This window comes from Prenolepis imparis, unplaced genomic scaffold (genome assembly GCF_030444845.1).
Source record: "Prenolepis imparis isolate NDT839.2.m4 unplaced genomic scaffold, iyPreImpa1.0 SCAF_14, whole genome shotgun sequence".
NCBI classification, from domain to species: Eukaryota; Metazoa; Arthropoda; class Insecta; order Hymenoptera; family Formicidae; genus Prenolepis; species Prenolepis imparis.
In genome coordinates this window covers 6,440,843-6,455,463 of record NW_028141172.1, presented here as the reverse complement: position 1 = coordinate 6,455,463, position 14,621 = coordinate 6,440,843, and the positions used below count along the sequence as shown (strand labels likewise).

The 14,621-nt window shown below is 25.6% G+C and overlaps 1 protein-coding gene across 1 annotated transcript; it reads left to right on the top strand.

Moving 5' to 3' along the window:
• The first annotated feature begins 1,138 nt into the window (after positions 1 to 1,138).
• Positions 1,139 to 14,157, top strand: LOC145945587 (aminopeptidase N-like). The gene is made up of 10 exons (XM_083054646.1): positions 1,139 to 1,189; positions 4,091 to 4,543; positions 4,976 to 5,446; positions 6,341 to 6,524; positions 6,972 to 7,089; positions 7,780 to 7,855; positions 9,742 to 10,121; positions 10,408 to 10,697; positions 13,142 to 13,341; positions 13,779 to 14,157. The coding sequence occupies exons 2-10, from the start codon at positions 4,113 to 4,115 to the stop codon at positions 14,155 to 14,157; spliced, it is 2,529 nt and encodes an 842-aa protein (XP_082910772.1). The 5' UTR covers positions 1,139 to 1,189; positions 4,091 to 4,112.
• Positions 14,158 to 14,621: the final 464 nt, after the last annotated feature.

Below are 14,621 nucleotides of genomic sequence, written 5' to 3'. Positions count from 1 at the left end.
TGTAAATTATATTCACTTTCTGGAACGATTGGTAATCTAAATCCTTAAGCTGTACTTTGTTCTGATTGGGTATTCGACAATTCGCAGTATGATACAAGCTTTAATGAGATATTTACATGACATTGTGTATTTCATATGTTATGAAACCGTCAGTACAAGATGGTCGTTCGAAAAGATGAAATCAAGATTGAGTGATACTTTTGGCTAGCACTTTTAGCTATATAAAATAACGGTTCGTGATTCAACAAACAATGTAAGTAAAATACTGAACATTTAGATATTTCTTTTTACATATATATGTATAAAAATATGTAGAAGAAATGATGACACATGATTACAGATATTTATTTTCTAGAAAATATGTTATTTTGTTTCTAAGAAATCATTTATATTCTTTTTATTTCAATTATTCTCTTTATTCTCCCCACATTGCAGTTAACGTAAAAACATTTAGATTTAACGTGTAATATGTATATAACATCTTTTAATTATTTTAACAAATTACAATTAAAAACAAATTGCTCTGTTGAATACATTTAATTTCTAACAGATATCGAGAGTCAATGTCCCATGTATAATTATGTTAAACCAAGTTAAATATGTAATAATATGAAAAAAATAAACAAATAAGCAGAATAAATAATTTTTTTTGTAAAAAAATATGAATACAACGATAATGAAAACTGTTTTTGCGTCTTTTATTTAATCTGGATCTGATTTGCTTTTAAAACGTGTATTAAACAAAATTTGAAATAAGTTTAACAATTTGCGACAGCTATATCTTTGTTTATTTTTTACAACATACGTAAACTATACAGTTTACAGTTCTGGCAATGAATTTCGTAACCTAATTTATTTGTATATATAATTTACAAATAATACATAAAAATCTAATATTAATAAATTAATAACATATTGATGTACATAAACTAATAACTGACAAAGCCCAGTTATTAAAAGGAATTATTTATACATTCTTAAGTTAAAATCGACATACTTACCTTGATATCTCGTATTAACCTTGACATTCTTGAAAAATAAACTAATATATAAGGAATATTATTTATAGATTTAACTGTTTGAAGACACAATTTAGCTTAAATGATGAAACTAAAACAACTAACTTGAATATAACTGCTCCGCACTATAATTTATATTCTGCATATTTTATTTATCATCAAAATACAAGGTAAGTATTTAATTGCTCAGTTTTAGTAAGGTTAAACACGTGTAGCTATTGATATAGTCACATATATAAATTCAGATTATATTAATAATAAAATTAATTTGCTTTAAGAATTTTAAAAAATTATAAATTTTTCTTTATTTTTCTTTATTTGTCTCGTGAATAGTATTTATTTACCATTTGTGCTATAATTTATTCAGTATTTGATATTTCAATATTAATTATTATTATCTACAATTCATCAATAATATTAATTATTTTAATTTATCACTTATAATTTTAACTATGCATTTGCAATATAAATAATAGTTCTTATAGTTTCTAGTATTCTTAATTTCAATCTATTTAATGTAACGTTATTATTGTTTTAGATTAGGAATCAAAAAACCGAAAGTCACAATACAAGTCGTAGTAAAATTAGCAGTTACCTAATAACATATTTAATCAAAATAACTGTGTGTTAAAAGTGTTTCCAATAATTATATAAAGTACAAAATAGACAAAATCAAAAATATATCATTAAATTAGAAAATAAACAGTAATGTTAGTCTTTAATATTACAGTAAAAATTTAAATTCACAGTTTACAATTTTTAAACCATTAAGACAGAGTATGCAAGTCTGAAGAAAAATTATACTTCTTTTAGTTTTAATATAAAGTAAATTTTTATTTGCGTTTCTTACTTTAAATATATCAGAAAACTTGTATTGTGTTTTTCACATAAGAGTCGTAACAATTTTCTTCAAAAAAATTACATAAACATAAAATACAGTTTAATTATATAAATTAACATTAATATATATATAAAATTAAGATTAATATGTACCTTGATGTGAATATACAAACTACAATTCATTTATATTATTAAAGAAAACCGCTTTTCCGCGATGTTGGTTGGTTCTCTCGATGTCGATTAATCGCGCGATGAAACACTTTTTTGACAATCCATATCTTCTATTGTTTTCGTGTTATAAAAAATGGAGCTGTCTCGAACACTATTGCATTGTTTAACAGCTTTCACGAATCTAAGATGTCCAATGTAAATTTTGATTAATATCGTGAAAATTTGATGTTGTCTAATAATCGGGCTGAGTTTAAGATGTTGATTTTTTTTTAAACTGAGTTGTTATTGCTATAATCATTTTGATATTCTGTAAGCGATTAAAAGTTGCATACTTCACATCATAAATATAAATATACACAATAATTAGCGCGCTGCTTGTATAGTACTCTAGTTTTTGTATATAAAAATTTCTCAATGAATTAATCAATTATATAAACAAATTAAATCTTTTTATATAAATTAATGTAATTTTTTTTTATATAGATTTCTTTTCTCTCAGATATCGAGAGTTTTCCATTTATTTTCATCTATTTCTTCAATATTTCTGTTTTCTGTTTTTTGTTTTCTAATTTACACTGCCATATGAGCGGTACTCTTAAAAAGTAGTAAAAAATTGTAAAAGTACAAGAATTTATAACTCAAATAATAATTATGATATCAATGTGTTTAAAAAACCGAAATAAAGCTTGAGGTCTGTAGTTTTAGAAAATTATAGTGCCGATTACGTGAAATGATCAGTTTTGCAATGAAAAATAACAGAGTAAAAATCTGCAAAACTTATAGGTCCATTTTCCTGAATTGCACGGCGTGAATCAGTTGACATATGAGATAAAAGAAACGTATAAACTCAAACTTTTCTCTCTTCAAAATGCGTTTTACCAGGATTCGATACGATAATATTTCGCTGAATTATCTCAAATGGAAAATAGTCGGTTTTTTAACACAAAAATTATAATTTTCTATTTTTATTTTTATATTTTATATTATATTAATAAAGATAGCAAATACCAATTTTGTACCATAATTTGTTGTTAAAAAATCGATTTTTTTCAAATTAAAATAGGTCGGCGAAAAATTATCGTATCAAATTCCGCCAAAGCGCATTTTAAAGTGAAAAGATTAAATTTTTAGGTGCTTTTTATCCCATTGAGCTAAATCATCTGATTTACACTGTGCAATTCAGGAAAGTGAATCTTTTATTTATCAGTTTTGCAGGTTCGCACTCTGTCATTTTTCATTGCAAAACTGATCATTCCACGTAATCGGCACTTAAATTTTCTCATACTGCAGACTTCAAGCTTCATTTTCGTTTTTTAAACGCCTCGATATCATAATTATTAACTGAGTTATAAATTTTTAAACTTTCAGGATTTTTTACTACTTTTTAAGTGAACCGCTCTATTTGGCCGAGTGTATTTAACTGTTAAGAAAGAAACAACATTCAACAAAGTAGCGAGAAAATACAAGCTGAAAATTTTTGCGTGTCATTTTTAGATAAGAAGATATTATGATAATATACAATTTTAGATTGCTTTAGTATATACTTCTAAAATATTCCGAAAATTATCTTTTTCTCTTTATAATCAACTGTAAAGTAACTGTGAAATGAGGACCAGTCCGTCAGGTCTTTGCACATGCGCAGTCATTTCGCGTGACAAAGTTTGCTGTTTCAATTATTTTACAATTGTTGATTAACTGTGAAAGGAAAAATTATCGGAGAGTATTTTTAAAGTGTGCTAAAATCATCTAAAGTTATGTTTTATCAAAATATATGTTTATATAAAAATGGCGCGCAAGTAGTCTTAACGCGTATTTTTTCGCCTTTGACGTCACAATCTAACGTGGCTGTGGCTAGTATCAAGAAGGCTTAACATAAAACGCAATAAAAAATATTTATAAAAATGTACAACTATCTAAATAGATTGTATATTTTTCTAAATTGCTGCAACTTATGTTTCCCTTTTCTTTGACAGAAGTCGACAGTTTTGTATTCCACTTATATTTACTTGTTGTCCATTTTTGTTTCTTATTTCAATCTTAATAAAAATATATGTTTGCAGATTTGAAGCAAAAGCTGACATTATGTTCCTAAAACTGTCATTAAATATTTTATTACACATCGCTGTAATGGCAATGGCTTTTTCGTCAAACTGTCTGGTACCATACCATTATGATTTGAAGCTCGAACTGGAATCAAGATATGTGTTAAAGGGCGAGTCCAATATCGAAGTTCTCATTAATTGTGCATTACGGAACATAACTTTTGATGTATCAACACATATAGATGTATTAATAGTGAATTTGAGGTCATTAAAGACTTCAAAAATTTATACAGCAAATTATATACTCCTTGGATATGGAACTGCCACCGCTAATTTTGATGAACAATTAGGGCTTCATAATAATTTCGAAAAAGGATTTTATATTTTGAATATAAAATTTGAGAACTTTATATTTAAACGATATTCCTTACACTTTATGCGAACTTATTGGTACCAACATAAACAGGAAGGGTGAGTAAATATAAAAATATATTAAAAATTAGCAATAAATAAATGTATATAAATAATATAAAAATATAAATATATAAAAATATATATGTATACATGCATATAATATAAATACATAATATACATATATATATATACATATATGAATATTTAGTTATAAATAATAAGTTTTTTCATCCTTATGACAAGTCCAATCTCTGATTTTGGCATAGTATTTCAGGACGACTAGTATTTTTGTCCTGCTGTGTATGTACGTGTAATAATATACATATAATTATAAATAATAATGAATAATGAGCGATAATCATTATCATACTTTTTTAACATTATTTATATATTGCGCAAATACATTCTGCAATGCTTTCTTAATAATTGTTGTATCAGTAATTGCTGAAAAATTGTCATTCTCTAAAGCATGTCATTAAAATGTGATAGGTGGATGATCGCGATACTAAATCAGGAAGAAACAGCCCGAGAATTATTTCCATGTTTCGACGAGCCGGAATTAAGTGCCACCTTTAAAATTTCAGTAAAACATGACAAAAGATACAGAGTTCTATCGAATGCGCCGATACGAAAATACAATATTACAGCCAATGGCACGATAATACTTACTCACTTCCAAACGACATCTAAAATATCTTCAAACGACGTAGCAATTTTAATATATAAAGTTGACGATCTGCATCCAATTCATGTTTTTAATTGGAACAAGACTACCATCGAAACGTGGTGCACACCGTATTTTGCACCCTACGTGAAATTCGGTCTATATGTTGCTACAATGATAACTTTGCGTCTAGAAAATCAATGGAATATCTCTAGAAATGTTTCAAAATTGGATTATGTCGCCGTTCCGAATTTCAAGAACAAAATTTGGCGGACCAGTGGTCTGATTATTTACAAGTAATACATATATTCTGCAAATAACTGTAGACATATATTGAATATATCTCATTAAAATATTATATTATTATTTTAAAAACTTAAAATTCAAATATATGCATTTTTCTACTTTTATTGTTAAATCTGATGGTTTAATTAAATACAGACTTATAACGGTGTTTATTCAATTATTTATTTATTTTAACAATTTAGAGAGTAGTTTATTTTATAAAATTTGGAAATATGTACTTTTATCGATGATCAAGTAATTCCTATTAGCAATTATAATGAATGACGCAATAAAACGCATGTATATGTAATATTTACTATAATTCAATTACTGAATAACTTACATTTATAGATATGTAATAGACATTCAATGATGGAGAAACTTTTTCGTCATTATATCAAACTAAGAATTTAAATATTATCTACAATTTGACACAATTTTAAGATTTTATGTTAAAAATATATGTTTCTGTTCTTATTACTGAACTTATTTTTATTACTAAACGCATTGTGTATGTGTATGAGTATAGTTTCTATTTGTTATATATTCATGGAAAAATCGCTAGAAGACTTATTCTATCACTTTGATAAATAAATATGATAACAAAAATAATGGAAAATAAAATTACTTTATACTTATTTTGTTTTTGGGAAATAAAAGAATAAAGTTGTATAAAATAATTACATATAATACACCGAATAAATTATTACAAAAAACTAACAACTTTTTTGTGTACTAATGTTCAATTATATATTCTTATGTTTATTAAAAATTTTTATGTATGACAATACTTGAATTATATTTCTTTAATACACATATGTAAAAACATTTAATTTATAAGCAAAATATGCAAATTTATAACAAAATGTTTCGAAATAATCATATTATTTACTAACAATTTTCAGTGAAGCTGATATGATTTACAACGCGAAATTACATGCTCCTGCGCATAAATTTATAATGATGCAGTCAATAGCTTATAATATAATATATAAATGGTGTGGTTATCTCTTCGATCCGCTTTATTTGTCTCACTGGTGGTTAAGCGAGGGCTTCATCCTGTTTTTCGGAGCTTATATCGTCGACCAGGTTGGTCTTTTAACATTTCTAACGTCAATTATAAGAAAATTATGGTTGATATTCTGACAAAATGTAAAATTTAGAAATTGCCTTCTTATTCGAAAAAGATATAGAAGAAATATCATTATATTAATTTTTTCACTATTTTGCAATATCATCACTATTTGAAAAAAAAAACATTACAGAGGAGATATAAATTATACTTAAAATTCGTTATTAGATTTTATGAAGAACTCGCGTTTATATTTTTAAATCTACAATAATAATTTTTATCAAATTGTTAAATATGTAGTTGTGAAAACATTTTACTAAAAAAAATTATTTTAATTTAAATGAATAAATTAAATAACAATAGATTTTTAAAAATAGCTATTAATTTTATTCATTATTACGTATTACTAATGTGATTTTCTTTTACCATTTTATATTTATTCGGATACATCTATTTGTCCGTAGGCTTTACCAGATATCCGAATGATGGACTTGTTCGTAGTTCAGGCTCAACATGAGTCTCGATTTCTAACAATAAGCGGTACAACGGATACAAATAACAATTTTTTTTCTCCTATTAAAGGTATTTATGTATGTACATTTAAATTATGAATTATGAATTAATTAAAATATATATAAATATATATACAGGGTGTCACGTAAAGACCGCCCACTAAATACATAGCGTTATTCCTTATAAAAAAATAAGTCGAAAAGTTCTGATCAATTTTCTTTTTTGAACACTTATTAATAATGAAGTAATAATTCAGTAAAGTAACAGTCAAACAGCGCCGAACTTTATCCTAGCGCATCTCAGTGAGTCGCACTGTGTGCATGAGTACATATTACCAGGATTTACTGAATTATTACTCCATTATTTAGTGTTCCAAAAAAATTGTTCAGGACTTTTCGACTTATTTTTGATAAGGAATAACGCTACCTACTTAGTAGGCGTAATTGAAGTGACACCCTGTATATATGTATTTACACATGCAGATATATATTTATATAAAAAATTTTTTAAACAAAATAATTAAACAATAATTACATTGCCAACCATAAACATTTATTAATAACAATAATAACAAATTAATCAAATTCAATTCTGCATTTATTTCTTCTTATTTGTTTATATTTATGTTATAAATAATTTTTTTTTAATTATAATTAGTTCTTATTTATAGTAATAGTAGTTATGTTTACAAATTTATGTACATTATGGGGTAAAATTATTTAAAATGTATATAACTACGCATACTTTATATTTTTATAGGAGCCGTCATATGGCGCATGTTACAAAGTGTAATTCCCGATTATATATTTTCGACATCAATCAGTACATATTTAAAGTAAGTGTTACTTATCTTTATATATAAGTACGGTCTGTCTGTCTGGCTCTCTGTCTGTCTGACCGCGAACTACTTCCACATTTATGGACCGATTTTTTCGAAATTGGTACCAAAGTGTTGCAAATTTTTCGGGGATGGCTACTATGTGGTTTTTTTTAGTTTTACACCTCCACCCACGCACCCACGCACAAACACACACACACACACACAAACACATACATATGCACCCGAATACATTCGAATACACCCGAACATACCCGAACACATCCGAAAACACCCGAACACACCAGAACACACACAAATACACACACACCCGACATGCACAAACTCACATAAACACACATGAACACACATGAACACACACACACACACACACTCACGCCAGAAATCGGTACCAACATTTTTCAAATTTTATGCAGAGTGCGACGGCGTGGTTTTTATTTAAATTTTTTTTTTTTCAAGAGTCATACACTCCTCTATAGTGTACACACACACACACACACACACAACTTTTTCTAAAATCACTTCTTGGTTGTGGCATGAGTGTGAGCGTGTGTGTGTATAGAGAAGGTTTAGTGGGTGAGGGCATTTATTTATTAATTGATTGATATTTTTAAATCAATACTAAAATTTTTTAATTTTTTTGTATAGCGAGATTTTGCTGATTTGATTTTGTGTACAGAGAGGGTTTTTAATGGGTGAGAGTCTTACAATCCCCCGCAACACCGGAAGTATATAATACATTTTTTCCGTATATTATATTTTTTCCGTATATTATAAAAAAAAAAATAATTTTGAAGTATTTCCGCGCGTAGCGCGGTCTTAAAAGCTAGTGTTGTAATATAATAATTATAAGAAGTTCCTTAAATATTAATTCCCATAAGGTTTTTTTTAAAATAAATCTTTATATATTAAATATTTTAATCTCGTTTATTTTAATTACTCTTATAATTATTAAGTAACATACAAAACATAACATTTTCTCTACAAACAAACAAAAAAAAGAACAAAAATGTATTTCTTTTTAAAAGTCATACAATACGAAATTTGAAGACATATATTATATTATATTATGGACTGTCTGGTTTTAATACAAATTAAAATCTAACTGGCATTAATAATAATCTTAATTATAACAATTTTGTATAAGACCTAATGTATGATATAAAACTTAAATATTATGCAAAATTATTAAACAATATTATATTATCCATCCGACCATATTTGAGAAATTTCTTAAATATATATAATCCATAATAAATATATACACAAAATGTTTAAAAAAGTGTATAATAGATGTAAGAGCAAAAATGTATATATAAACTTTTCTAAAAAAGATAAAAAAACATACGATAAATTTATGTAAGTGTATCCGATAGTTATTCAAATTTGGGTGTGATACAAACTGAAATTTGAAATATAAAAAATTGTTAAATGCTGTTAAAAAATAAATTTGTTAACAAAATTGTTAAAAAAACAAATAAGATCTATTATAATATAAATATATACATACAAATACTCATTGTCAGACAAAGTGTATATATATATATATATATATATATATATTGCACCTTCTTAAATATAAAACAAAAACACTGAAATATGTCAATAAAATAATTAAGTAATTAATTGAAAAAATTATATTATGGTTTGCATCAAATATATTAGCATTATTTTATGCAATTTGCTGATTTGAATCTTATTTTGTAAGAAAACCGATCATTGTTTTAAATCAATTCACCTTTGTAAGAGTCAAAGTTAATATTAAAGTATAAGTTATTCAAGCTATATTCGTTAAAACGGATAATTTTAATTTTATATTTTGCTAATGCGAATCATTTATATCATGTAGCATTTATTGCCACACAATATGTTAAATTTTACAGACTATATTCCTCTAATTTGAAAACTCCCGATGATCTGTGGAACGTTATGGAGAAAGAGACAAAAAAATACGATACTTACGATGTAAACTACCTTCAGAACGTGAAAGAAATGATGGATATTTGGACTACACAAAAATATTGTTCTGTGCTAAAAGTGACACGAGATTATTTAAACGATCAAGTAATAATATCGAAAGAGTTTGAAGACAAACTGGGTGAAACGCCGTATTTTATACCTGTCACCTATACTATAAACACAGACATCAATTTTAACATAAATTTGCCAAATATTAATGATTGTTTAACGAAATCGAGACCGACGTTGAAAATACTCCTTGATAAGGAAGTTGAATGGATCATTATCAACATACAACAAACTGGTAAATATTAAATAAATTATAATATATCAATTTAAATATATTAACATATATTTAAATTGATATATTATAATTTATATTATAATTTATTTAATATTTATGTTTATAAAGCTTTATTTTTTAATTTAATTATGGCATCTTTTTATTATAATATGTATATATGTTCAATTTTTACATAAAGTAGTTTATATATGTTTAAAACATATGCAAACATAAAATTAATTTAATTCAAAATCTTTTTACTTTATACATACAAAATAATCAATAAAATTTATCTGTTCAATAATAGGATACTATAGAGTCAACTATGATAAGAAGAACTGGAGGAGACTTGCACATTACTTAAATTCTGAAAACTATTCTAATATACATGTTCTTAATCGAGCGCAAATCATCGATGATGCATTCTATATGGCGATAAATGAAAAACTTGATTTCTCCATATTCTGGGAACTTGCGAGCTACTTATGGCGAGAGAAAGATTACATAGCATGGTACCCTATGTTCCAAGTTTTTGAATATACATCGCTTATTTTTGCATTTTCAAATAATCCAGAAAAACCTCCCGATTGGCTTCAGGTACTGTCACTAATAAAGTACAAGGTGCAATTTTAAAGTAAAGTAAGATCCGTTTTAAAATAAAAAACAATTTTAACATATAAAAATAATTTATTATTGCAAAAATCTTCTACATGCTTACTTTATTTTTCCACATAATCATCCATGACTTCCACGCATTTTTGATATCGTTTCAACAGCTTCATAATTTCACCGTCTAAAAGTCTGCCGCCTCTGTCTTGAACCAGTTATTAACGCTGTTCTTTAGTTTGTTGTTATAAAATTGAATAGACAACTTTGTAATGCTTTTGAACCAAATGTTATGAATGACAGTAAAGTTAGGCAATGGTGTCGTTTGTTTAAAGAAGGATGAACAAATGTCCATGACAAAGAGTGGTAGTCCAACAATGATGTTGAAACGATATCAAATATGCGTGGGCAATGGTGATTATGTGGAGGATTAAAATAAGATTGTAGAAGTTTTTTGGCTACAATAAATTATTTTTATATGTTAAGATATTTTCTGTGTTTCAAAACGGGTTTTACTTTAAAAATGCGCCTCGTATATCAATGAAATTAAATACTAGATCAATAAAAATACAAAATTGTATCACTAACAAAGTTATATGATAACAATTTTATATCATAATTCCGACTTGCTTAAACACTAAGATATATTAAGTAATTAAGAATAATAACAAAACTCAATGATAATTATTCGGAAATCTTATAATTATGGGTGCTGTCTCTTTTCAAGATCGAAATGTAACGCATTACGTGTGGCTTCGTTATCTTTACAATATTGTTATTTTATTTGGAAACATATTAACGGCATTTGTAACAAATTCATTACTTTACCATTTTTTTTTCAGTAATGCGTTAAAATAAATTTTAAATATATTTCTCTAATTAATTTTGAGTTTATCGGGCATATTTTCTTACATATGTGCAAACGCACTGAATAAAGCATTAAATCCTTTCAAATATTACGATACAATTAAAAAATATTGTTTTCTAATCACCTTTTAATCACAGTTGCAATGAAGTTTTATAACTTTTATTTTAAATCAATTTATGCAATATAAATTTGTTTTTATTTTTGTTTTTTGTGTGTATAGAAATTTTTACTTATTAAAAAGGAATTTAAACATAAAATTTAATTTAATTTATAATTTATAATATACGACCAAATTTTGAATTTGCACAAAGTTAAAAGTGTAAAAATAAGCGATATTTTCATATTTATATTAATCTGTTCAAAATATTAAATTAAAAAACTTATTTTTACGTATTTACATACCTACTTTTTTTATTACGGAGACAATTTCTTTGCAATGTTTTTCAAAAAAAGATGTTTTTCCAATTAAATTGTGTAAGGATTCACAATTATTAAACTATTATATACTTTCTTCACAGATAATAAAGTTATATGGCTTTTATTACATTTTCGGAAAAAATGTAACATTTAAATAATATTTGTGTTTTATGCATAAAACTCAACTTTAATATCATTTAAAAAAATAAAAATTGTGACAATACGATAACCCTTTTTACTTAACAATATCGATAATGAATCACAGTAACGAGTTATTAATTTCAAATCTATAATGAGAAACGATAATAAGTTATTTTTATAAAGTAATTTTCCCAATTTTATATTTTTCTTTACAAAAAATCTGATTTTAAAAGACATTTAAATTTCAACCGACAAATAAGATGCTGATATATATTAATGAGTCAGTATCAAGAAAAAATTAATTTTTGTTTGAACATGATTTTTAATGCGCTTTGGGCACATGAGGCACTTTTATTGGTACAAGAATAACAAGAAATTAAATTATTCTCAATTGGAGATTTTATTTATATTAACCATATTTTAAAAAAATATATTAATATTACTTTATTCATTATTATATAACATTTCTTATAGAAAATTATATTTTAAATATATATTTTGAAATTGATTATAATTCTAATAATATTATAATTTGTACCCAACTTTAGTAAATAATACAATGGACAAATAATTAAGTAAAAAATAAATATTCAAATTTTTTGTATCATAAAATGTTATTGACAGATATCAAAAATTTGAACTGAAAGTTTTAGTTTCAAAAAAATATAATATGATTTATGAAGTCTCTTATAATTGCAAACATTTATCATATAATACCCTTGTGCAAATTTGCAATTCATTGCCTAATATATATTTTCTCTGTAATAATTTAATATTAGTTAAAAAATTATGAATTACGTAAAATATAAACATGTTAAAATTGTATGTATATAAACGGTATAAAAAATTATTTAAGAAATTAATTAATTTAAAGTATATTTTAATCTCTTACGGAAATGTAAAATAGTTCTAGTCAATAAGAATGTACATTTTTTGCATATATATTATATATGTGTTTGTAAATAATTTTATGACTAAAATATATAAAAAGTAATTTTTTTTCAAATAGCAGGACGTATTAGAGAAAATAAGAAACCTGTTTCTATCTATACCTGAGGATACGTACGATCAAACGATACCCACTAACAACGATCTTGATAAATCTTTAAAACAATCTCTTTCAAGAATCGCATGTATTATCGGTAATTCTTTGTGTATTAAAGCAGCTCAGCGTCAATTACAATTATATTTACAAGATACTAGAAATATGTAAGTGCTTTTTAATCATTATATACCTCTGTGTCTTTTTAATTCTTGCACGCTTATATTTGATATATTTATTACTGGAGAAAAAGACCATACAACATCAAATATTAATACATGTATGTATATATTTATGTATATACATTCGGCGAAAGAAAAAGGTACACTTGAAAAAATTGTGAAAGTTCAAGAATTCATAACTCAGTTAATAATTATGATATCGAGGTGTTTTAACAACATAAATGAAGCTTAAAGTCTGTAGTTTAAGAAAATTTTAATGCCGATTACGTGGAATGATGAGTTTTGCAATGTCAAATGACAGTGTGACAACTGCAAAACTGATAAATAGAAGATTTATTTTCCTGAATTGCACGGCATAAATCATTTGATGTAGCTCAATGTGATAATGAGCACGTGAAAATTTAAACTTTTATATTGCGCAGAATTTTACCTGGGTGGCAGAAATGGACTTACTGTAATGGTTTAAAGTATGCGAATATGAGTACATGGATGCCTGTATGGGAGGAAGCATCCAGGATATACAAAGAAAGATATGATTATAAAATGTTGGAGGGCCTTCTTTGTTCCGAGGATCCCCAAATAATCATTAATTATCTAAATGTATATCCATTATACTTTACATACGATTTCAAAGTTAATAAAGATGAAACGATAGAAATGATAGATGAAACGAAAGAAATTGCGCGTAAATTTGATATTTTGACTGCTAATATTTTTCTTTCTGCTCTATCGAGACATGCTAAGAACGTTACAAAACTTAAAGAATTATTGAATAGTTATAACCTAATGGAGTTCAGGTAATAACATTTCTTTAAATAGAATATTGTTTATTATTATAAAGATTTATTGTGTATGTGTTAATTATAAATCTATACATACTATTTGTTGTTATAGTCATGTCAGTATAAATGCGGTAATAATTGTGATTATTAATAATGCATATTCATCTGAACAACTTGACGAGGTAAATTTTATACTTATTTATAAAGATTTTATTATAATATTAATTTTTTATTAAAATGTATGTAGGATTTTATTTAAGATGGTAATAGAATCGTTTATTATAAAAATAATCAGGCAATATATAAAGATCAGTAACAGAAAACTCTCGCAGAAAGTTCTTAATTACTCTCACGATGTGTGCTCTAATAACAGCTTAATACACGCTCTCACACATTGATCTCTGTTGACAATGAGTTCTTTGGGCCTTGGACTCTCTAGGGTTCACTTTTATACAAACATATATACACACTTGTATATGCTCT